Source organism: Rhipicephalus sanguineus, chromosome 1 (genome assembly GCF_013339695.2).
Source record: "Rhipicephalus sanguineus isolate Rsan-2018 chromosome 1, BIME_Rsan_1.4, whole genome shotgun sequence".
In the NCBI taxonomy this organism is placed as follows: Eukaryota; Metazoa; Arthropoda; class Arachnida; order Ixodida; family Ixodidae; genus Rhipicephalus; species Rhipicephalus sanguineus.
Window position 1 is genome coordinate 327071456 of NC_051176.1, and position 26428 is coordinate 327097883.

Here is a 26428-nt window from a genome sequence, read left to right on the forward strand (position 1 = left end):
GGGAAGGGAGGGAGGGGGGGGGGGTAGAGGTTGAAGAAGACGAAAAAAAAATGAGAATTCTCCCTTCTTGAAAGCACGGCTCAGCCTACCACAATGGTGTGCGATCCCCCCAGCATGTCTATGGGCATGCCGTTTGAGAAAGGCGTTCGTCGAATTTTCAATGCATCACTTGTTGCCACATGTCGCTACATGAAAACTTTGCGTACACTACGTTGTAGCCGCATTTTTCATCGTATTTCACATGCCTTAATAATAATTTTATGCGACTGTTTCTGAAAGCACGTGGGAAGTAATCGTTGAGCGAGATTTTTACTTGAAAAAGATATGTATGTCACAAAATGGACGGCAACGAAGTGCAAATGCGAACTGACAAACACGTGGCAAACACGTGTTTGTCAGTTCGTTAAAGATGGTCAGCGGGCTAGTTGATTTGTAAACATTCAAACGACAAAACATGTCTTCACTTCGCCCGGTCTTTTTTGCACCATACTTATTTTTCTCAAGTAATGAACCAACTAGCTCAGCAACACGCCTTGCTGAGCTTTTTACTATTTCATAAAGTAAAATTATGTGACATCACTGAAGCAAATGCGCTTGTTACGCGTCACCCGAACACGCGCGTGAGTAAATATGTGTAAACACAGAGATCGGAAACTGTCCGTGTAGTATATGAGCGCTGGCGCCACACATTCAGCGGCTGAAAGGATATAGCGCTATAAATATGATTACAGGCTCGATTTATGCACAGAATTAGTATTCACATAAAGCTTCTTCCGCTAAAAGCATTCGTGCGGGAATGTTTGGGTGAATTTTGATGCTGGATACATTAGTGAAGTCGGCCGACCAGTGGCAAAAAAATTTACGAAACAGAAGTACTTCGAATTTGGCGCATGAAGTTATTGGTATGTGTTATAACGTTTCAACATTTTTGATAGCGTTGAACAACTGGTCAACGAAGTGGCCATCTAATTTCAGTCAGTTATTCTTCTAAAGACCACCTTTTTTGGTAGAAAAGTGACTGTGCTAGTGATAGTTGTTAGTCATTGTCATAGCAGAAACTAATAAGAGAATGCAAGCTATTCAGTCGGCGATACTTCGCGCACCGAGTCGTACGTGCGGCATTAGCACGGTACAATATTTGAACTTTGTTATTTGTGCTAGTACAGCAATCCATGTAGTGGAATTCTACAGCTTAAGCTACAAATATTCAAGCGCCTAATGCTCTATTGCATTACGATTGTATCCTAGGCGGGCGAGCTGCCGGGCTTCTTCAGCGGGCTAAAGGTAGAGCGCAACGTCGAGGTTATTCTCGTCACTGAGGGCCGGCAACACGGCGTCCAACGTCGTTGGGGGGCTTCCGTGAACTAGTTTGAACGGCGTTATATGTGCGCCGTTTCTTACACTGCCGTGTTAACTTCAGGTTATGTGCGGAAGATATTATGGCGTCCCATGTCATGTGTTCGACGTACAGTACATTGCCAGCATGTCGGCGAGGGTTTCATTTAGCCGCTCGGTGAGGCCATTCGCCTGCGGGTGATGTCCGTCAGTGACTTGTGTGGCTATATTTCAAGATGGTTTGCGTTAGTTCTGCCGTAAAAGCCGTACCTCTGTCGGTGACGAGGACTTTTGGAGCGCCGCGAAGCAGGAGGACGTTCTCAACAGGGGCATGTATAACTGTCTGAAGGGAGACAAAAAAGTTCCAACATCGTCGATAAGCCATCGGCTCCGCCGATGTCAGCTGAAGCACGGCAGAATGACGGCATGCTCGGCCCAATGTTGCCGGTGAAAACCATCGGCTCGGCCGATGTCGGCGAAAGTACGGCAAAACGGCGGATAACTCGGCCCAATGTTGCCGGTGAAAGCCATCGGCTAAGCCGATATCGGCGGAAGAACAGCGAAACGCCGGCAAACTCGGCCCAGTGTTGCCGGTGAAAGAAATCGGCTATGCCGATATCGGCGGGAAGACGGCAGAAGGTCGGATAACTCGGCACAATGTTGCCGGTGAAAGACCAACAACGGCTGAAAGGCGGCAAAGTCGGCCCAATTTTGCCGGCAAAAGTCAGCGGCTCCGCCGATATCGGCGCCAGGCTGGCAATGCTGGCCCGAGGTGGGGCCACGCACAGCCGCCGTAAAACCAATATCGGCCCGACGTCGTGTGCTGCCTGGGTACCCACCGTACTCGCCACTCTTAGGTGAGCTTGTGACCGCGTTTAATCGCCTCTGCAATACTTAAGCCGTTTATTGCACGCAGGCTATAAGCATAGGCGACTTACACCAGGTACGGTGCCGTCCCACAACCTGTCGCGAAGGCCCCTAGACAAGGAGCCGACGACGCGGCCTCCGAATCGCCTCGCACGTAAGCGCGCCTCGTGAGCTCAGCTGAGCGGCGCAGGATATCTGAGACTACGGCTGCATTTGGATGGTGTACATACGTATTTTACTTACAAAGGCAAGCGCGCGCCTAGCAGAGTGCTTGTGATAAAGTCATAAGCGAAACCTGTTGCTGCTGTGTAGTGCACATTCTCTAAAAGTTTTCACCTGAGGCAGTGCAGACACTTTTTTTAAAAACGGAGCTCTTTAAGCTTTTCGTTAGGCTGCGTGGCGTGAAACTGGACCCAGCTTCCCTTTGCCACGTTAATCTCTGTGGACCTGTGCGTTGTATAATCAGCTATTAACCATTTGTTATATTCTAATACCCATGCGACGGCCCTGTGAAGTATTAATAATATGAACTACGACGTAATATCATTCTCATTGAACCAACATTACGGGACAAACTGCGATCATAGTCATCGGCAGGAGGGTGTGCAACAAGGCGCCACTTGCGCACTTCTTTGCAGGACGAGAGCTGCGACGGTGATGCGATCTCCGTTGACGGCCTCGACCGCGCATTCAACAACGTGGCCTGCGTCGTACACCCCCCCCCCTTACGAGGCACCGCGACCTTTCACAAGCTTTATCTACATACTTGCAGATGCTGGAGAACGGCACGCTTACTAAAATATCGAAAGAAACACCCAAACTAATTAGTATCGTACGGCGGAAACACGATAACGAGCGAGAACACTCACACATGGTTTCACATTCTTACCAGCAATGCGGTCGGTGGCATCGGCGCACTCGTCGGCCATCCGGGGGATTTCTTGGCCCTGCCGATTGGGCCGCAACTAAAACAAGTTCAAGATTACACTCGAAAACATTCGTTGGAGGCGTTAGTTGACCGTCGCGAGGCTGTTCGTTCGACAATGTTCCCGCCTGAAGCAGACGATCCGCATACAGGAGCAGCGGCTGCTGCAGCGCGGTTGAGAGCGGAGTCCTCGCTCTGACGTCACACGCGAGAGGGCGCCACTCCAAGATCTCGAGGCGAATTCTATCCATATTGGTTGTGACCTTGCCTTCCTTGTCCCTTAATGCATACATCTGATTTTTGCCTATCCACAGTTTTGTCTTCATAGCTTTCAGGCTTCTTCCGTTCTTTAGAGCATGCTCAATTCTCTCCATATTATACTTTCTTATGTCGGCTACATTACGCCTATTGATTAACTTTAAAAGCTCCGCCAGCTCTGTTTTGTCTGTTGCATTTGAGGCTTTCATGGCTTGACGTTTCTTAATTAGGTTTTTTGTCTCTTGCGATAGCTTACCAGTGTCCTGTCTAACGACTGTATCCCCGACTTCCACTGCACACTCCTTAACGATACTAGTCAGATTATCATTCATTGCGTCAACGCTAAGGCCGGTTTCCTAGGTTAAAGCCGAGTACCTATTTTGAAGTGAAACTCTGAATTCCTGTACTTTCCTTCTCAGAGCTAGTTCACTAATCGCTTCTTGCGTATCAGTTTCTGCCGTTCCTTCCTCAAGTCTAGTTGAATTCTACATCTTACCATTCTATGGTCACTGCATCGGATCTTGTTAACTGCTTGCACATCCTGTACAATGCCCGGGTGCACACACATTATGAAGTCTATTTCATTTTTAGTTTCGCCATTAGGACTCCTCCACGTCCACTAACGAGTAGCCCGTTTTCTGTAGAAGGTATTCAAGATCCTTAAATTATTGCGTTCTACGAACTCTACTAGTAACTCCCCTCTGGCGTTTCTAGAGCCGATGCCATATTCCCCAACTGCATGACCTCGAGCCTGCTTCTTGCCTACCTTTGCATTAAAGTCGCCCATTAGTACAGCATACTGTGTATTTACCTTACTCATTGCTGATTCTACGTCTTCGTAGAAGCGTTCAACCAGTTGATCATCATGGCTAGATGTAGGCGCGTAGGCCTGTACCACCTTCATCTTGTACATCTTATTAAACTTAATTACGATACATATCACCCTCTCATTAATGCTATAGTATTCCTCTATATTACCAGCTATATTTTTATGAATAAGGAACACCACCCCTAGTTCTCTTCTGTCCGCTAAGCCACGATAGCATAGGACGTGTCCGTTCTTCAGCACTGTATAAGCCTCCTGTGGTCTCCTAACCTCACTGAGCCCTATTATATCCCGTTTAACGCCCTCTAATTCCTCGAATAGTACAGCTAGACTCGCCTCACTTGATCAAGTTCTAGCGTTATACGCAGCCAAGTTCAGATTCCAATGGCGGCCTGTCCGGACCCAGAGATTCTTAGCACCCTCTGCTGCGTCGCAGGTCTGACCGCCACCTTGGTCAGTTGTTTCGCAGCCGCTGGGGACTGCGGGGCCGAGGGTTAATTGGTGTATTCATGTGGGAAGTAGTGGCCAAGTACTACACCAGGGTGGCCAATCCTGCTCTGGTGAGGGAGTGCATTGCTGGCTGTGGTCGCCAGTGAGGCTGCACCCCAGGCCTTTTTTACACAATTCCATCATCACGCGGATTTCTTTTTAGTCCGGTTGGGAATTGTCCGGCACCGGGATTCGAACCACGGACCTCTTGCATGCGAGGCTGATGCTCTACCACTACACCATCGCTACGCTCACAAGTATTGCCTGACCTCAACGTTGTGGCGTACACGACTCGCTGGATAGCATATTCTTGGAGTCTTGAACCTAAACACTGTCCGTAGATAAATAAAATAGATAAGTAATATATAACGATACGTTAGTACACTTTTTTCCCTTAATAAATAATGAATTGATAATAAATATAAAAGTAAAGACAATGCGAAAGTAAGAATAGCTGAGCTGTTGGTAGGTATTCATGTTAAAAAGACAGGAAGTGCAAACACGGACACAATAGAGAAGTTGTTGTGCCCGCACACCTCATTGTTAGGTATCGCCTTTTGCCTGGGAGTGCGCAGATAAGTGTCTTCCGCCGGTGTTTTCAGTTGATAGCGGCGTTTTTGGTGTCTCGGCTACTCTAGCTCTTACGTCCGAATTTGCACATCCGGTCTTTTTAAAGAGCCCCAAAACAGCTTCTGAAAATACAAAAAAGACGTTCGCGTTATTCCCTTTTGGCGTTTTTCGCCTTCTTGCGCACTTTATGGCGCCAGAACGACGCGTGACATCATTAGCGTACATACTCTCGATTGGTCCATATACGAAAAATATCGCTTGTGAATTGTCTCCCACCCTGCTTTGCCATGCAGCTGCCCACCTGTTCTTCCTTATATCGCGTGACCATCGTGCGCGATCAACTGGTTTCGCTCCATTTTGTGCGTTTCCGACCGCGCAAGCGGAGATAACAGGGTGTAGCCGACAATTGCGAAATCCTGATAGGCTCAACGCTTAGTGCTGACATTGTACGCGTCCTTTATGCAGAAATAAGTCGCGAGGAGATATCACCTGTAAGGAGGGTAGTGAAGGCGAGAAGGAAAGGCGGCGGCTCATTTGATTCTTCCAACGGACGAACTCTACAGCGGAGGCGATGCAGCTCTCATGAAAAAAGGCGAGCCCGTTTCCGCGCTTTTTGTATTTTTTTTGCAATAGCAGTTATATGGACATTTTGGACAGGTTTTCCCCGTCACCGTCTTTTCTGTATTAAGTCCAAATTTATAGCATCGCTCCGCGCATCGTATGTTCTACCCGCGAGTAAAAGCTCGCGAGCATTGGCGAGGAACACAGCTGAAGCAGACATGAAAACGGAGGTGAAAGCATAGATGAAAAAAGCTGGCCATCTCCGTCGCATGGAGGGCTCAGGCGATATCACCCCGCGTGAGAGGTCTGCCATCGATTGCTCAAGAAGAAAGGAAACGGCCCGCCCGTATTTCACTTGACGAAGCAGCTTGAAGAAACGCCGGGAGAGTGAGTGGGGGTGGCCTGCGTGGCTGGAGCAGCAACTGTGAACTTAAGAGTGCAGTCGCGAGCGTTGGTGTGAGCGCTATCTCGGCATACATCAGCTAACGGCTCGTATACCAGTGTGCGCGCTGTGATCTCACCGCTTCGGGCTGTGACCACTGATACCAGAAACTGCACGAAAACAAGTTCTCTCGTGGGAGCGGCCGTGTTCCCATACACCAGCGCTTTGTAGAGTTACGCGAGATCGGATCAAAAGAAGTTAGCTGCTAGCCTTACTTCGTGTAACTTTACTACATGTTGCTATCGCATTCACACTATTTCGCCATCTATATGCACGAGATTTTTTTTTCTAAATTTAAGGGACAATTTTCTCTACCCCATCAACTCTCAAAACTCCCCCCCACCCCCACCCCCGCCGGCGATTTTGGCACCGGCGCACAGGTCTAACTGGAATCAGCTTGCCCACAGAAGGGTGAAGATCACTGCGAGAGGACAAAGAAACGGTTGACGATGACTGCTAACTCGGTTATAACTGCGGTGGCTCAATGGCTGCAATGTGGCACTGATAAGCACAAGGTTACGGGGCCTATTTCCGGCCGCAGTATGCGGGCCTTTAATGTCTCATACTCGCGGCGTCCGTCCGTGCCCTGCAACAGTGCCAGCTGTGGCCCCTCTCCCTCACACCCTCTCAGCAATCATGTGATGGCACAGCGGCGCATAGCAACACTTGCGCCGCCACAGCTATGGCCTCTCTCCTTACCCTTTCTCAGCAATCACGTGATGGGGCGCGCGGCAACGCTCCTTCGTCAGCCGTCTCGTTAAATGGGTCATGAACCACTCCTCGGGCTTGGCGTGAAAAACAACCCGGAATGATTCGGACCCTTCCCAGAAATATATAGCCGAAAGAACTTTTCGAAAAGCTAAAGGACCGGAGATATAGCGATCGCAATATTCACCCTCTCAACTCCCTCTCAACTCGCTTCATTCCGGAGGAGAGAGGGAGCGCCGTTCCGTGAGCCCCGCCCAGTGCCTTACATCACCTCGCTTCAATGTTGTGAGGTTTCCTTTTCGCGTAACTTGGCGGTGTTGACGGCTGCTGCTGGAAACTAATAGTTCCGGTCGGCTGCTTCTCGCGGCGCTGTGCGGTCTATCGCGTCTGGGTTCTAAGCGCTGACGCGATCTATTTGCATTGATACTGTCGTTACTTCGCTTATATCGCATTGATATTGATACTTCGCATTGGTACTGTCGTTACTTCGCTTCGTGACTTCGCTTATGTCGTTTTTCCATCAAATCAAAATTAAACTGAAAGGAAAAGCCGGCAAGCCCTCGATGCAGCCGATTCGCGCGGTATGTACATACATACATACACTCAGTATACGCTTTTAGATAACGAACTGGCCAAGGCAGCCTGCCTCAACGAACAGAATAAAATCCCGTGCGGGCGGAGAAAACGCGACACAACAGCAAAAAAAAAAAAAAAAACGCTACCGTTGTGAACGGGAGGAAACAAGATAAAATGCCGTTCGACCTTCGGACGGCAGCAGCCCGCCTGCCCGTGGGCGAGGGCGAGGAAATCAGACGCGTCGGAATACAAGCGAGGTTTGAAAAAGCGTTGCGACGTATGCGCGCGCAAAGGGGAAAAAGCAAAAAAAGAAAGAAACGCGAGAAGAGAGTCGTTTTAGGCTGGCCCCAGCAGCGTGCGGGATGCCCAAGCAAAGCCGTCATGGAATTACCTTGGCCTTGTGAACGCCGCTTCTGAACTGCCTAGCTGTGTCGGCCGTGTGTGCGCGTTTTGTGCCTGCTCTTTGCCGCTGGACGTGAAATGCGTGGTTTGGTTTGACGACAGTGCAATATGCCTTACTGCGGGTCTTATTGCGAGTGGGACATGGTGTGACACTGTGCCGGCGACTCAAGCGAGCCTGCCGCTGTGTATATTACCAAGCAGATGATGGGCACGCTGTGTTCGCGGTACCATCGGGAACACAATGGTAAGTAATACTAATGTTTCGTCTGTTCGCACGTCCTTATCGTTGCTCGGGCTGCTGAAGGTATCCTCCTGTACATTGCGTCGAGTGAAAAGTGCAATGAAAAATCGAAAAAGAAAGAAAGAAGAGTCATTAAGCTCACATGGCGACGATGTGTAATGCGTGTTTAGAAACTCCTGTGAATATAGCACATGCTTCGATGTACGAGTGCGTCTAGAAAAAAGATGTTTGTACAGCATAATTCCCTTCCTTGCGATAAAGCATAAATGAAGCAGAGTGCTTTCAAGGTGCATATACGAAAGCAAAAAAAACAAAAGTCGCTATTATCACGCTATTACCTCATGAAATGTGCATTGAGGCCAAATTTGTTTTCTGTTTATGCTGTTTCATGCTTGATTTGCTTGTCTTGATCCTCCGTCTCGATGTCAGTTTGTGCGCGTTGACATGTGGCATAATCGTCACATAATTATGACCATATGATGAAACATCATTATGGCCATATGGTGTGACAGACATCCGCTAAGTGACAGTGTGTATTGGGAAGAACATGCATTTTATGGTATTGTCACTTCATTAGTCACATATCAACACTGGAACTTAATTGCCAAGGTTACATATGCATATTTATAGCCTTTAGGAGATGTATTAGCTATGCAAGGCTATTTTAATCACATTGATATGAGCCAGTTGAACCTCTTGAACCACCTTGTTGAATCACCTTGTTTCTGCCCTCTCGTTATTTTGTTTTGAATTATGTTGCCATAGTGTTTATTATCTGTACACAGTATTCTCACTATTGACACAATTTCTGACAAGGTGAAAACGCTGGCATTGTGTCCAGGTCTTCTTTTGTCCTCATTACAAGTGCGCTGTTAATTTTTGCCATGAATCAATACCAAAGTTGCCCAATATTCAGTCCTAAACAGAGCAGCTGTGGTTGATAAAGAATCTAGTGTCCAACGTGTTTATATACGAAGTGAACCTCACTAACATTCACACCCCTTTACACTATAAGGCTAACTTGACTGACATCGAAATCTACCCAAATGGTGGTACACAGGACAAGAGTAACACTTCTGGTGTTGTTTCGCATTTCTTTACCTTCGTGTATTTTTCGCCCTGTGTACTTGAAAAGCTGACAAGGAACTACTTAGCAGCCTCACAATTGTGCATTTGTTTCACGTTTTGTTAAAAGGTCTGCAATAAGTATAGTGAAGTGTGAGTCCTTGGCGAGAAATTCATTTTTATGGACACGGAAAGCTTAATGAACTTCTTTTTTGTATCAATTTCAGGAAGATATATCTGGCAAAGCAGCAAGAGTTGCTCGCCCACTGCTTGTGTACAAGACAGCGTATTGTGGGAACACTCCACTGTGCCTCATTGTACACTATCTCGAACATTTCTTACATCTTACAGCATTTGGGCAAATACTGGGATTGATGCAGAGTGTTATGCATGATACTGCGTGCAACCTCTCCAGTAGCATGTGCATTCGAAAATTTCGCATTGTTCAAAATGACACTTAGTGGAACTGGCTTTATTCAGCTAACTTTATCCTAGAATGGACAGCTGGGCGTATTGATGTGTATTCATAGTTAAAGAAAGTGCGGAAAAAACCCCCACAGCACAGAGAAATGAGAATGAAAGGCACAGGATGACGCGCTACTAGCAACTGAAGTTTAATGCAAACCACAGAAGGATATACACACAGTACGAAAAACTACAAAATTAAAGGATCACGCAGTCGCAGAAAGAGTAAAAACATGTCTAAAAAAGCCAAGCACGTGTTAAACTTCAGTTGCTAGTACTGCGTCATCCTGTCCCCTTCATTTTTACGTGTGTTGTGGCTTTGTTTTCCCGCTTTCTTTTACTATGAACTTCAGTCCTGACTGCTTTACAGCCTCTATAAGTGTGTGGTCAAATTTTATTCAACCTCATGGCATATCATGTACTAGGATCCAATGTGCCAAGCCATCAGCCACTATTTATAAGAAATTTTTAATTTCGGGCACATTATTGCCTAATGTCTAGTTCATCTTGAAGCCATAACACTGGGCTTAATTTTCAATGTGGTAATTATGCATAAGCCATGAAGGGAGGAATTAAATATGAAGAACTTTAAGTTGCAGATGGCACTAGCTGGCGTGGATATATTGTAAACATAGGTGTACGAATAATGCATAACAAAACTATTGGTACATTGCAGTCATGTGATAACGCCGACAAGTTCCCAAGCATAATTCCAGAAATTTACGTTAGTTTTCAGATATCTGTGAGCAAATATGTGCACCAATATATGAAGGCCGCGTTGTCATTTTGTGGGCATTGCTGAATGCTTTTATAAATTCTGGTAAGTGGATCTACAATCAATTTTAGACTTTCCTGCAGGAAACTCAACTGTATGATCATGTGCGACATGGTTTGATGCCGTAGTGCAAACTAATGCAATAAAAATACTAGAACGTGCCTATCTACATGGTTGCATATTTCTCAAAAGTAAAGCTAGCCTTATTGTACTAATTTAGTTGCCTTCATGTGTAGGCTGACACCAAGTTCCTTGTGCATCCCATTTCTTTGGATTGTGCTTAGATATTGGCACTGTCAAGTGCACATATCAATAATGCCACGCCCACTTCTTGTCTTGTTTTGATGTATTTTGACCGGCAGGGACGGTTATCAACGCTCGACGCTGTCCGCGAAGTAGTGTTCTAGAAGAGTCGCGATTGTAGTAGATCGGTTTGTTAAGATTGCGCCCCGCACGCGAATATTCCACCTTTGTCTAGAGATTACGCCGCCACCCACCGACAAGAAGGCCGTGCGCCGATTTCTCGGCTTGTGCGCCTATTACAGACGCTTTGTCAAAGACTTTTCACGGATCGCCGAGCCACTAACGGAGCTCACGAAGACCGACGTCGAATTCAGGTGTCAAACAGCGCAAGTCGAAGCATTTCATGAACTGAAACGACGCCTGCAGACATCTCCGATACTTGCGCATTTCGACGAATACGCCGATACGGAGATTCACACCGATGCAAGCAGCATAGGACTCGGCGCCGTCCTTGTGCAGCGGACGGGCGGACTGGAAAGGGTTATCAGTTATGCTAGCCGGTCGCTGTCTAAAGCAGAGGTCAACTATTCCACAACAGAAAAGGAGTGCCTCGCCACCATCTGGGCTATGTCAAAGTTTCGCCCCTACCTCTACGGCAGGCCCTTCAAAGTTGTGAGCGACCATCACGCCTTGTGCTGGCTAGCTAACTTGAAGGACCCTTCAGGTCGCCTCGCACGGTGGAGCCTAAGACTTCAAGAATTTGACATTACTGTCGTGTACAAGTCCGGAAGGAAACACCCCGACGCCGACTGCTTGTCTCGTGCCCCCGTCGACCCACCAACGCCCGACGACCAGGATGATGACAGCTTCTTGGGAGCCATAAGTACCGAAGACTTCGCCGAACGACAGCGAGCCGACCCGGAACTGAAGGGTCTAGTGGAATACCTGGAGGGCAGGACCATCGTTGTCCCAAAAGTATTCAGGCGAGGATTGGCATCATTTTCCTTGAAAAACAACGTCCTCGTAAAGAAGAACTTCACTCCGGCCCGAGCAAGCTACCTTATCGTTGTACCTTCGGGACTGCGACCAGAAATTTTGCATGCCTTGCACGACGACCCAACGGCTGGACACCTCGGACTTTCCCGAACGCTCGCACGAGTACAAGAAAAGTGCTACTGGCCGCGCCTTGCCGCCGACGTCACTCGCTACGTAAGGACGTGCCGAGACTGTCAGCGACGGAATACACCGCCCACAAGACGAGCAGGCTTCCTTCAGCCGATCGAGCCTCCTCGGCGACCATTCCAGCAGATCGGGATGGACCTCCTATGGCCGTTCCCAACGTCGACTTGCGGAAATAAATGGATCGTTGTGGCTACCGACTACCTCACCCGCTACGCCGAAACAAAAGCCCTGCCCAAAGGCAATGCCGCTGAGGTAGCCAAGTTCTTCGTTGAGAACATCGTCCTTCGACACGGCGCCCCAGAGGTTCTCATCACCGACAGATGTACGGCGTTCACGGCTGACCTGACTCAGGCGATCTTGGAATACAGCCAGACAAGCCACCGCCGGACCACTGCCTACCACCCTCAGACCAATGGCCTCACCGAGCGCCTAAATAAGACCATCGCCGACATGCTGGCCATGTACGTCGACGTCGAACACAAGACGTGGGACGCCATCCTTCCGTACGTGACCTTCGCGTACAACACGGCCGTACAGGAAACGACGCAGATGACGCCATACAAGTTGGTCTATGGACGAAGCCCGGCAACGACGCTCGACGCCATGCTACCAAACGTGACCGACGAGGAAAACATCGACGTGACCACCTACCTACAGCGCGCCGAAGAAGCACGACAGCTCGCCCGCTTACGGATCAAGAACCAGCATACGACTGACAGCCGCCGCTACAACCTTCGACGACGCCACATGGAATACCAACCCGGTGACCGTGTATGGATATGGACGCCAATACGCCGACGAGGACTTAGTGAGAAGCTTCTTCGACGATACTTCGGACCGTACAGGGTACTTCGACGCCTCGGCGCACTCGATTATGAGGTTCTCCCTGACGGCATTACGAACTCTCAGCGGCGCCGTGCGCGACCTGAAGTCGTCCATGTCGTGCGCCTTAAGCCGTTTTTTGCGCGTTAGCGAGCCTGGGGACTCTATTTTTTTCCTTTGTTATTGTAATTTATTTGTGTATGCACTTGTTTTTTTTCTCTTCTATATTCTTTCACAAGCATCAGGACGATGCTTTTTCAGAGGGGGGCAATGCCACGCCCACTTCTTGTCTTGTTTTGATGTATTCGGGCTTGACCGGCAGGGACGGTTATCAACGCTCGACGCTGTCCGCGAAGTAGTGTTCTAGAAGAGTCGCGATTGTAGTAGATCGGTTTGTTAAGATTGCGCCCCGCACGTGAATATTCCAGCTTTGTCTAGAGATTACGCCGCCACCAGCGATATTGCTGGAAAGTTCGATAGCGCCTGTATAAAAGCCGACGTGCGTGACCGCTTGTCAGTTGATCGACGGTCGACGTTCTGTCCGCCGCTATCAGTGTATTGCTGTAGTTTGACTTTTAGTTTCTCGGCCACAAGTTCGGCCAAATAAAGTTTCATCTCGGACGTGTTCACTGCTGCCTTCGTCGACGTCACGAACACGTGACAATATGCATTATGAGAAGGTTTTACACACTACTTTGATGTTGCTTTACTGCTGTGAATTATACAGGGTGTCCCAGCTATCTTTAGCCAAGGTTTAAAAAATACAATATTAGAGGCAGGCGAGTGAAATGACTTGCAAATTGCTGATAGCCATCTTGCGCACTACAGACAATTTTGTTTTGTAATTAACTAATTTGTTAATTAGGTCGATTTAACTAAATTGCTAAATATTGACTTTAGGCAAGAAATGCTGCTTGCAAAGGTCGAGAGCGTCTTCAGAAACCCCAATTCTATTATTCGCGATAAAGAAAGTCTCACGTATACCATTTTTTCCAAGCTGCAAAGAAAGCCCGCGAAATACAAAAAGAACCACGTGACTAGCGCGCTCGCACGCCGCAAGAATGCTGCCCTCAGCCGTGGTTTGAGCGAACGAAATCAGCTGCGGCCGCGACTCGGCGTCTCCGTTGCAGCGGTAGGCCGATAAGTTAAAGATGGTTTCTTGGCTCGCGCTCGCTACAACTTGCACCGTCACGCGCGCAGCTGGCTGGCAACGGGCCAAGGAACCACCGCCCACTTATAGGCCTACCGCTTCAACGGAGCCGGCGAGTCCCGGCCGCAGGTGATGTTCGTTCGTTCAAACCTCGGCTGAGGGCAGCATTCTCGCGGCGCGCGAGCGCGCTAGTCACGTGGTTCTTTTTGTATTTCGCGGGCTTTCTTTGCAGCTTGGAAAAAATGGTATACGTGAGACTTTCTTTATCGCAAATGATGCAGTTGGGGTTTCTGAGGACGCTGTCGAACATTGCAATCAGGATTTCTTGCCTAAAGTCAATATTTAGCAAATTAGTTAAATCGTCCTAATTAACAAATTAGTTAATTACAAAACAAAAAAGATTCTGTAGCGCGCAAGGTGGCTGTCAGCAATTTGCAACTGATTTCACTCGCCTGCCTCTAATATTGTAATTTTTAACCCTTGGCTAAAGATAGCTCGGACACCCGGTATATAGTGCTTGGCCTATACTGCATACGTTGTTCTATGTGTTCGGTATTGGGTGCAGGTTCTGTGCACAAAAATGGAAATATACATATGCTTACACTGACATGAGGACTGCTTCTGTTTTGATTCCAATAAAATAGTGCAAACACTGTGTCTTGTATCAGTAGAGGTATGACTATTTGTCGTGCATGCAAATGGAAGAAATGAACTTCTGCATGCAATACAAATTGGTGAAACACTGCTCGCTCAATGTAACGGCCTGTGTTTTATTACCAAACAAGTAGAACAGATGGTTTACACATCAGAACACATTGTGGAAGAGAAATAGATGACAGGCAGGTAGGCAACAAGCAATCACTGTGTTCTAACGTAGGTTGGGTGATATTTCATTAATCGTAGAATAATTGAAGGTGCCTTTTGTATAAGTGAACTTCAACATAATGTGCAGGTGGACGAGGGAGTGCACATATGACAGAGTTTTTCCAGTTTTGTACCTATTTGCTATAGTCATCGTGTTTCTGTGTTATGTATGTAACATTCTGAATTGTGAGCAAGCCAACCTGTCTACTGCTGTGAATATAGTATACTAGCAATTCAAGCGAGCCATTATTTTCTGGAGAACAGCTGTTTCATTGAGGAGGACTGTAATACATATATATATTTTTTAATTCGTTCTGCGTCATCTCTGCACGGGGAATGCCAAGTACAGATGAAGGTTCACAAGGGTGAAGTGCAAGTGCATTAACTTTTTTATTTGGCGGGAGACATGTCACTGGTAAATTTGTGGATGTTGTGCTTGACCAACGTTACTAGATTAGCTTGACATCGGGGCACGCTTTTGGCATTCGCTTTAACGCGGTGGTGTGATAGGTTGTCTACGAGTATGAAAGCAACTAAATACAAAATATCAGTTATAGAGAACCACTGTATGCCACGCTAAAGCGCGAATTGCAAGTAAGTGCTCATTGCGGAAATAGATTATCGTTCAGCTGCTCAGAAGGCGCTGTTGCCCCTGCGTGCAGCTCGCGACAGTAGGCGCGCTTTAAATGCGCCTAATGTAGGCGCGTTACAATATCCTTGTTACTGTGGCGTCTGCGTGTGTAAATTTTATATGCTATGGGAGCGGCAGCCGCGAGCACGCCGACTGTAGAAGAGAACGATGGCCACGCTCGCGGCTCGCGCTCAGTGGCCGTTGACAGTGAGTCGCGGCCGATTCATGGAATGATAAAGACGTGTTGCTCAGTATCTCGTCCTCGTCTCTGAGGGGTTCTGCGCGGCGGCTGGCCCAGGCCCCTACAATGCAAACACAGGCGGTCTTAGAACAGCTCAGAACACGCTGCTGCCACTGGACGCGTGGAGCTCGCGGCAGAAATTACTAAAATTGCCCCACAGAATACACCCATAATATGCAGATACACTCGGCTAACTGAAGATACCCTTGTCACGCTGGTATCCACGAATTTCGGGCGAGCGAAGCATTCTCGATATATGGAGAAGCACTCAAGAGGGCACACGTTTATCATTTTTATAACGGCGCGACAGGACGAACCGGAGAATTCGGAGCCGAAGGCGTTCACTTCGGCCTGCATAACGCCCCGCAAATTATGTAGCTTAAACACAGGCCGATGGTTGTTCTATGAAGACGACTGGAAGCAAAAGTACTCTCAATGAGTTGACAGTGGAATTCAGGTTGTATTATATTTCGACCTTACCGCTGAATCCATCTTCGGGATATCTTCGACGTGAAGTGTATTATCCAAAGGTGAAAGGATCGTGTGCATTCTCTGTCAACAAATAAGAGTGTTAAAACCCTCAGCTATAATCCAATCCTCATGGTTCACGAGGGGCCGCTCTGCGGTCTGTTAATTAAGAACCTGCTTGGAACTCGATCTGTGCACGCACTGATCAAGTCAGCACGAGATCAGTGTCGTTAGAACTCAACGCCACACACAAGGTTTGTAAGGTTTGAGGCCAGTTATGACGTAGAAGACTAATCGAAACAAGCGAGGCACAAGAAACTGCGATAACGAAATGGGCGCACCGAGTTCAGCAGACGACAGTTGGCTTCTACCGGAAGTGAGTCATCTTTTCGAAAACTCGCAACGAAGTTTTTCCATATTTCAGCCTGTTTGTTTAACTACAACTATTATACACAGTGTCAACGGGAACAGGCGCATATCCAAACACCGCCCTTGATTTATGTCAGCTATTGGCCAATAAGCATGCTATGTCTCTTGCGACGTAGACAGGCAGATCCGAGACGTCAACGCGCAGACGCCCCGCCCACCGACGAGAGTGAGAACCGGCGTCTGTTTGAAAAGAGGGTGCCTGAGGAAACGGCAACTTCGCGCTCCGCTTGTGGCCTTTACGCGGCGCGCACGACTGTAATATTTGGCAGAGCAGTTCATAGCCGTGTCAGGTTTCCGCAGGATGTGTTTTTTCAACAAGCCCAAGGGGTGCTTCATGACACCTTCAAGAAGTCGAGTTAGTCGGATGGCTCCCAAGCGGCCCAGTGATGATTCCACGGCAAGCGGTTCGGAGAAGCGCCCCAAGAATGGGGATTCTCCCGACATCATGGCATAGTCAGTCGATTGGCCACAGGCTTTTGCCGAACGCAGTTTGGAATTCACAAAGTGTCCTTCAATTTTTTTCGATGGATGAGAACTGCAAAAGCATCCCTGTGTGTTTTTGAGCCTGATAAAAAACCTGACGGTCAAAATATATCCACACTATGGCACACTTTATAAGAAACTGGGTGTTTTGGCACATACTACACCCAGTTATGAGCAAATTTTAATGTTTCCATGCATGACCAATCCTGAGCAAAAGAGTGTTCGTGCAGTGCCAATTCTTCCGGACGAACTGCGTCAGCGTGGATCCAACGGTACGCGGACTTTGGGCATGCTGCTTGCCTCCAAGGCTTTCATCGAGCTTCTTGCAAATCCACTGGCTGGTGTATGGAGCGCTCGGTGAGTGGGAAACCCTCTCGGTGACAACGTCCTTCAACTCTCTTCACGCCGTTGAATGCGAGCACAACTGGGCCGTTTGTGTTAACATGTAACCATTCTAACCTTTCTTATGCTTGTCTTTTTGTCATTGTAAAGTGGCTCTTCAAAGCGGCAATAGAATATCTTTCTAAATTACCCCAGCATTACTTTACTTTTGGTCTACGTCGTCTTACGGTTCTACTGTAGCGCATATTTTGCCAAGTCCTCAGGTATAAGCGGAGTTATCGCAGGAAATACGCGTCTTCTATATCGCTCCTCCATGAACGCTTGGGAAGCTACACAATGGGGGTGTTAGCAAGGGGGCGCGACCCAGAAGTTACGTTGCGGTGCATCATGGCCTCTAGCATTTCATCTTCGTTATTCTGCAGGGCTCGGGCCGCCTGCCCCAAGGAATGAGGCAGCCACCTACGACAACTCAAGCAAAGGAGGGTTTCTTAGCAGAAACACGATTGTAAAAGATTTATTCTGACCTAACACAACAAAAATATATTTTAACAAGAAAGTGTTTTATGCCGGGATCCACCACGGCTCCACTGACGTATTTCCGTCACGGATATGACGTTGTAAAATATAAAGACTAATAGCTGGGAATTAAAGAAAACAACAAATTTCTCTCACCGGGAGTCGAACCTACGACCCTTCGCTCCGCAGCGCGAAACGATTCCGCCACAGACGGCACGTTCATTGCCATGCTAACGGCGAGCTATTTATATACATCATTTGCCGGTGATGGTACTCAGATATCGGTGGTACATCAGCGTATTTTCGTTATCACTGGAGAGATCGCGCGAAGGGCTCGAAGAGCGTAAAACCCCTTGATCAAAGAAAGTAACGGCGCTCTCCTCCGCACGCGCTTTTCCTCCTCGATTCTCGCCGCTGGCCACCAGCGCGCACTGCGCACGGCAACATTTGTCGCCGCGGCTCCCGCGGAAGCACCGCAAAATTCAATGGAGGCGCGTGATTTCGGGCCACTTGCGTGTCCCGGTGGTAGAGAGAACTTTGAAAAATGGTGATAACAAGATCGAGGACACTGAAATGAACGTCTATTAAAAGGATAGTTTCTTCCGAAAGCCGTGCAAATGGGGCATGCTAATTTAAAAGGAGCTTTATAGGGCATCCCATTATGCAGACGTCGTTTGTGCCACATGATAGCATGCTTACATCTGCACCTGATATAGTTTAGAGTAAATTTTCGTCCGAAGTAGGGAGAAAATCGGACGGGTTCTTTGTGGCGAAGCAACGCCGGGCCCGAGCTTCGCGATGGGGATCGCCGCCGTCTTTGGGAAGTGGCTCCGGAGTAAGACGCCTTCAGCGCTGGACGTTTTATAACACAACTTTATGTCAAGAACTATTTACAAAGCAAATGGCAGCTAAAAAGAGAATGGCCCGCAGTGGGGCGTAAAGCAGCAGTGCCGGTGCCCAGCCGGCAAGCTCTCCCAGTAGGTAAAAAAACACCCTCCCGGCTTCCTCGGAGGCTCCTCTTATCCCTCCTCCCCGCATGCTTCCTCGTTGCATGGGGTCATTGACGCTTGCCGGCAGTTTCCAGGAAGGAGCGGGGGGGGGGGGTGATTCTTAAAAGGAAGAAGGAAATGAAAATGAAAATTGGGTGTAGAGTGCACGACAACTGTCTCTCAAGTGAGGACACCTCAACCGATACACTCACGGGGGACTGGGGATTGAAGGGACAGTGAGAGTGAAAAGAGATGGTAAAAGAAGAAAAAAAAAAGAAAAAAAGAAAGGTATGAGTGGAAAAAAAAGAAAAAAAAAGGGTGAGGGGGGGGGGGGGGGGGGCAGGAGAACGGGCGTCCGAGTCACCGTGGTGAGCGGCTATACTCGCGGACAACTTTTCTTGGCAATGAAGGGAAAGCTAGAGGGCCGAACTACGCGTGTGCTACCGCTGAAGATTATAGTCCCACAATTGCGTCCGTGTTTTCTGCGTGAGAATAAAGAAAACAACATTGCTTTATTTTTTACGGGGCGCTGTTTGAAGAGAGGGTCAGCGCGCACCAAGGAGATATTTATATTTGTTTTGCTTTATGCAGTGTAATTTCACGTTTTTGCACCTGTGAAAACGTCCCACCTTTTACGTGCACCTCACAGTCAAAATGGCGTCTTCGTCTTCAGGTGAGCGCTCGTCACCCTCCAGCTTTCCCGATGACTCGCCGAGGGAGCTTGTAATGAAGTTCACTAACAAATGGCTGTGTAAGCCTGTGATGGCCGCTCGAATAATCAAATGGCCATCACAGGAAGTACGGAAGGTTCACAAACCAAAACTAAATTCGAAACGCGCGCCGAACCGGACTACTTCGCGGAGCAGTACATGTGCAGTAGCTCCGCCCCCGTAGCCTTCCCTTCATTGCCAAGAAAAGTTGTCCGCGAGTATAGAAAATTCGTTCGACTAGGCCGGCATCCTCGAGAAAAGCGAGTAGGGCCGCAAGGGCTGAGGAGCGGGGGAGTGAGTCTGTGCAGGCCTTTTCGGGGAAGACGGGCATTTTTCCATACCCCTCATCTCGGGAACGTATGAGTGGGAGGAGGGGAGGGGGGTCACGCAGACCGCGACCTTACACCTCCCTTCCAAGATTCGTTGATCAGAAAGAAGATGCAACGAATGAAGTAAAAAAAAAGTCACGGTTTCGCCGCAACGGCGAAGCAATGATTGCGATAGCAATAAATTGTAATGTAACGCGAAGAACGGAAAGCAGCTCGAAATTGCCAGCGCATCGCTCGAGCCCAAAGGACGCACGAAAAGAACGCACACAGGACGAGCGCGAACTAATGCATCACAGCTCGACACTTGAAGCGCACTGCTCAAACATAAAGCAGGACGCACGAAACAAACGAACAGGTACACACAAGACGAGCGCGAACTAATTGTCACAGTTGTTACTTATTTCTGTTTGAACAGCGCGCTCCTTTCGCAAACGCGGCCGCTGCAGCGAGCGAAGCGAAGCACCCCACCGGCCGCCCCTTCTTTCCTTGTGATAAGCGCACGAAAGCGACGACGCCCTGTAGAGCGAACAGCAACGGCGTTCGCAGGGGCGGGGCGACGATCTTTAAAGCGCGCAACACGCGCGCACGTCGGGCCATCTATGTGGCCACTAAGAAAGCATGCTGAATTACATGGTGTATATAAATAGCTCGCCGTTAGCAGGCTGAAAGACGGTGCTGTCGTGGCCTAACGTCTAAAGCGGCGGGCTGCAAAGCGAGAGGTCGCCCGTTCCATTCCGCGCGTCGGAAAGAATTTCTTAATTATTTTTCTTTGTGGCCTTTCTATATATATACATACTTATACATATACGGTGAATGACGGCAACGGGGACGGACATTTTGCAGCCGAGACTGTCCATATAACTGCTATCGCAATATAAGGTTCGCGCCAAAGGCCACATCACTCAAGAAAGACAAGCGTGTCACAAGCATGCGCTCAAAATGCCACGAGGCAAAACATATGTCCGCACATTTCACTCTTGAATTCCCGCGAAGGGATTCAGTCCGTTGGGCAAAAGTTCAATCTGCAGCACGCCATCCGTGCGAAAGGGGCAGGGAACCCTCCCCGTCACAAGACCCCAGGACTCGATGGTGCTAGGGCTGGCCCCTCACCCCAACACTGATTGGGTAATAGGGACAGAGCGTCAGCGTTGGTGTGAGCGCTGCCCTTGCGACGCTGGATTACCACGTCGTAGCGCTGGAGCGCTAACGCCCAACGTGTCAGCTTTGCGCCCTGGGGCGTCCTGCATGTGAGATACGAGAGCGGGTTGTGGTCGGTGATGACAGTTACCTTAGCTCCAAAAACCCATACCTCAAATTTCTTTAAGGCCCAAGTTACTGCAAATGCCTCGCGTTCAATTGTAGCCCACCGCATCTGCGTCGGTGTAAACCGGTGGCTACCGAAGGCGATCGGCATCTTGGAGCTATCGTCTCAATTTGCGCCAAGCACGCACCTGCAGCTACAGTGGATGCATTGGTAGACAGCACGTATGGCCTTTTGAGGTCTGGCGTGGCGAGGGAAGTGGCTTCGCACAGGGACCGCTTTAGAGATCTGAACGCCTTATCGGCTTCTTCAGACCACAGCATAGAGGGCACTGCTTTACTAGCGAGCTGTGTCAGCGGCCGAACTACCTTAGCAAAATTAAGCCCGTAACTTGCAGAGGCCTAACGCGATCCGCAACTCATCGTTTGTGGCGGGAGCTTCGATGTTCCCGGGATATGGGCCGTGCTTACCAGATCCAGGTACGTGGTCAAGGTACCAGACTGAACCCGTCACTACCTGACATTTCTCCGATTTCGCGCTGAGGCTCGCTGCTTCAGACGTCGAACATATTTGGTGCACCTGTTCGACATTTGCCTTTTTGGACGGCCGCTGGGGCCGCGTCAGCGGGATTATTGGTATCTGGTCGATTCTAGGCTTGTGCGACCTGACCTGGCAGCTACGGCTACGAGCGCGGTGGTCGCCAGTATCTTGCTCAGTGTTTGCTGCCTCGTGGGTCATCTCCTCGGTCTCTGCTGCGGTTACCATTTCCCGCGCTGACTCGAGAGGTGTCAAAGGTTCAACACTAGCGGAGGTTGGTGGGCTGTCATTCGTGAGCTCGTCGGGGTTTTGTCGCGACCGTGTCTCCACCGCGGCCGTGTGTACCTGTCTGTTCTTCGCGAACGGGGCGCGTAACTGTTTCCAGGTATCGGCGGATATTAAACACAGTGTCGCCTGCCAATCTATCCGTGATCGCACACATCACCGGCGTCGCAGTCCCCACGATTTGAACAGGGAAACTTGACCCCGGTATCGCGAGAGGGACGACGGCGAGTTTCGCTTCCACCCTTTCACCGAATGCCGATACAAGACCGACGGTGCCCTGTGGTTTAACAAGGTGTCCTGGAATGCTGCTCTCTCGTACAACAGTGATATCTGCGCCCGAGTCCACAATCGCGTTCAATACTTTCTCCTCGCAGTGCTGCTGTACTGTCTGGAGCACTGAAAGCGGCTCGACCCTGCTAATTGAAACGCGCGCTGTTATCCTCTCTAGGCTTTTCACCTTTGGAGTTATCTGTGCCCTCGCCATCGAACGGACAGCTGTCTCCGTGATGCCGCCAGGTACCGCAGATGGGGCACCCTTGCGAGCGCGACTGGTTCTTGCCTCCCGTGGGCGGCTTACTCTTCGTGAACCTTCACGCCTGTGTCTGCGCGCTTTGGGGGGACTTTTGTTTGCTCAGCTCCTCGACTTTATCGCCGATCGACTCTGCTTTGTTCGCGGCTCCAGCTTTTCTGCATGCGCTACCTTCCCCGGTAGCTTCCTCGAACGTCTGGAGTAAACGAGCTAGGTCACTGGCTTTGAACCAGTCTTCGTCTTCCCGCAGTTTAACGTATTTGACCGCTTCTTCGGTTAGACCCGCCTTTATCTGGTCGGCCAGATAAAGGCGGCTAGGCGCTTGAAAGTGGAGGTTCCGCGGGCCTCTACATAGAAGTTCAAATAACTCTCTACGCGAGTAACAAATATCTTCCATGTTTCACTGCGGCGCTTAGTGGGCGTTAGAAATCGCCTTTGGTATTCGGCTGCTGACAGCTTTAACTCCTCTAGCACGACGCCTTTGAGATTGTTAAATTCCCGATGTTGCTCGGGTGTAAGCCGCGTCGAAATGTAGGCACACGCTCGGCGATTAGCGGGAAAATAATGCGACCCCAGAAGTCCCTTGGCACGCTGTAAGCCCCTAACCAGCTTTCCAACGACTCGAACCAGACGGGCACTTCCCCGTCCGCAGGAAATTTTGGGAACGCACCGGCTAGCATTTGTGCATGGTTCCTGAGGAGCTTCATTTGGCCGCTCTGGGACGTCGTATCGCTCCCGGTATCTTGCGTCCGCGATGGGCTGTCCCTTTGAAGTTGGGCGATCTGCAATTTAATCACCAGGGACCACCGTTCCTCCTCGGCGAGCTCGAGCCTGTACTCCATTTCCTTCTGAGAAATGGAGGGAGCGCACGTGCCATGGTTCTCATCACCCCCACCATCCCCAATCTCATTCCCCGGCATGCTTTCGCGGCGCTTGTGGGGGTTTAAATACCCGAATCTACTAAGCATATGAGCAGGCTAGCCCAAGCAACACAGAGCTCAGGAATGTGACCGGGAAGGCTCACCTGAAACATTGCTGCCGGGGGTGGGGGCTGCTCAGGACCGCGTAGGGCTTGCTCCGCTGGTGCTCTCGACGTCGTGTCGGAGCTTGCCGCTATGTTGTTCCTCGAGAGGCTTCCGGGCGGAAGGTTGCAGGCCGCTCGTCGATGTTTGTCGGATCCTTCCGACAGTGACGATGCGGTGCAGGTGAGGTGAAGTTGTGGCTGCTGCTGCTCGAGAAGTTGCAGCTCCTTCGTTGTGTCGCCCTTGGGTGGCCTTGTCCCAAGGTCTCGTCTAGTGGTCGTTCAGGGAGCGGTGATCCTTTGCGACTGCGCCAGTAAATTTTCGTCCGAAGTTGGGAGAAAATCGGACGGGTTCTTTGTGGCGAAGCAACGCCGGGCCCGAACTTCGCGATGGTGATCGCAGCCGTCTTTGGGAAGTGGCTCCGGAGTAAGACGCCTTCACCGCTGGACGTTTTATAACACAACTTTATGTCAAGAACTATTTACAAAGCAAATGGCAGCTAAAAAGAGAATGGCCCTCAGTGGGGCGTAACGGTGCCCAGCCGGCAAGCTCTCCTAGTAGGCAAAAAACACCCTCCCGGCTTCCTCTGAGGCTCCTCTTATCCCTGTCCCCGCATGCTTCCTCGTTGCATGGGGTCATTGACGCTTGCCGGCAGTTTCCAGGAAGGAGCGGGGGGTCTGTGCAGGCCTTTTCGGGGAAGGAGGGCATTTTTCCATACCCCTCATCTCGGGAACGTATGAGTGGGAGGGGTATGGGAACGTATGAGAGCGCGACCTTACAGTTTAGCTTGCGTCATGTTTGCATGTGCCTGGGCTTTCTGTCTTTCCTGTGCGCGCATATGCAGCACAGGTACTACAGCGTCGCATCTTGTAATGACTTTGTGGATAATACAATGTCCATCCATGTGTTACCTTGACGTGAAAGTAGATTTGCGCGGTGGTCTCCAAACTGAACAAGACGCTTGCGCACTGTCAGTACGATCAAGCGGCGCCAACAGTAAAGCCCAAACCCCATATGCGCGAAAATGCACGCGACAGTGACGAGCGATGCTATGAGCGACGAAACGAGCCGTTCGCGCGACGTGTCGCGTGGTCGATTTCGCGCGATTGCTCGGTTTTTCAGATTTGGAATCCGTCGCTCGTCGCCCGGAAGTGCTGTGCTCAAACAGCAAATAGCAAAACACCGGAACAAGATGCATCAGTGACGTCGCCGCTTTCTTATCGACGCGCATCAACAACAAAGCAACAACGTTCATCAACATGGCCAACGGCGACGAGCGCAACGTTGACGTTTGCTGTGTATGCAGTTGTGATGTGCTCGGGTAGATGGCACTGCCGCCTTGGGAGAATGTTGTGCGCGTTCCGGCATATGGGGGGACGGTCGCGCGTCGAACACTCGGAGCCGGAGGCGAAGCTACGCATGGTCTCTCCGTGACTTCCCACGATGTAACTAAGCAGTAATAAACCTTGTTATGTTGATATACAACATCTGGCGACGAGAGGGGATTGCGTCGGACCCGGGGGCAAGCCGAAGCGAAGACATCATATGGTGATGCGCGCAGACAAGTGAATTTACGACCGGCGGAGTGAAGCACGTCCTTCCCGCGCAAACATGGCGACGTTTGGTCGAGTCGAGGTGTATGACAACAAAGAGCCGTGGCCGTCATACACGGAGCGGCTCGATGCGTTCTTTAACGCCAACGGCATCGAGGACGATGAAAAAAAGAAGTGGATATTCCTGTCAACAGTCGGCACAAGTACGTATGCAACGCTTCGCAGTCTGTTTGCTCCCGATAAGCCTAAGGAGAAAACTTTCAAAGAACTTATATCAACGCTCAACAGCCACTCCAGCCCCGCGCCTTCGGAGATAGCCGAAAGCTTTCGTTTTCACTCCAGGGTTCAACTTGAGAACGAAAGCGTCGCAGAGTTTGTCGCCGAGCTCCGGCAAATTGCAGAACATTGCAATTTCGGCACAGCGCTGAACCGGATGTTGAGGGACAGACTTGTGTGTGGAATTCGTGAGAGAGGCGTGCAACAGCGGTTGTTAGTTGAGAAAAACCTCACTCTGGACAAAGCCGTAGAAGTTGCAAGAACGGCAGAGGCGGCAGAACTCAACGCAAGCGAGCTGCGCAAGGGCCACTCCGACAAACCCGCTTCTCCTGCTCAAGAAGGCTTGGCGAACCATCTCAAGTTCAAGAAAAGGCACGCGCACGCACCCAAGGGTCATAAGGTGCAAGAATTGAATCCGAGAGGCAAACCCAAGGCCGGACATCACGAGAAGTTCAAGCCGTGTATACGCTGTGGATCCCGCGATCACAGGCCTCCGGAGTGCAAACATATAAACACGAGGTGCTACAAGTGCGACAAAGTAGGTCACTTGGCGAGCTGCTGTTTGTCTAGTGATGACAAGGGAAAACAGCAGCGGGGTTCTCAAGTGAACACGGTGCAGTCTGCGGACAAGCCACCTGAGTACTACCTGCATTCTCTGCGGACGCAGGAATCCTTGAAGCCCATTACAATGACATTCATTGTCAACGGAGTGCCATTGGAAATGGAGTTAGACTCAGGTTCTCCAGTTTCCATAATCTCGAAGGACACCTACCTGCAGCACCAAGGAGCTTTGCCAGTGCTTTCGCAGACAGACGTCAAGCTCAACTGCATACGTGGAACCACACCGGTGCAGGGAACGTTGTCTGTTCATGTACGTCTAGGCAAAACTGCAAGTCAGCAGACACTGCTTGTGGTAGCTTGCAAGAGTCCCAGCTTATGCGGTAGAGATTGGCTTGCAACCTTCAATCTCCTGCCACGCCAAGTAAACGCAACGCAGATGGATTGTGCCACAGTAGAGATCGTACGTGCGATGCTCTTGGAATTTGAAGACATTTTCAAAC

General features: G+C 49.6%; 1 protein-coding gene across 1 annotated transcript in view; it reads left to right on the forward strand.

Annotated features, from left to right (window-relative positions):
* The window catches only part of LOC119379515 (vesicular acetylcholine transporter-like), a 150265-nt gene that overhangs the window by 88670 nt on the left and 35167 nt on the right, over positions 1 to 26428 (forward strand). Inside the window, exon 2 of the mRNA XM_037648815.2 lies at positions 17249 to 17375. Within this exon, the coding sequence (XP_037504743.2) occupies positions 17308 to 17375 (68 nt within the window). The 5' untranslated portion in view covers positions 17249 to 17307. The remainder of the gene's footprint in view (positions 1 to 17248; positions 17376 to 26428) is intronic.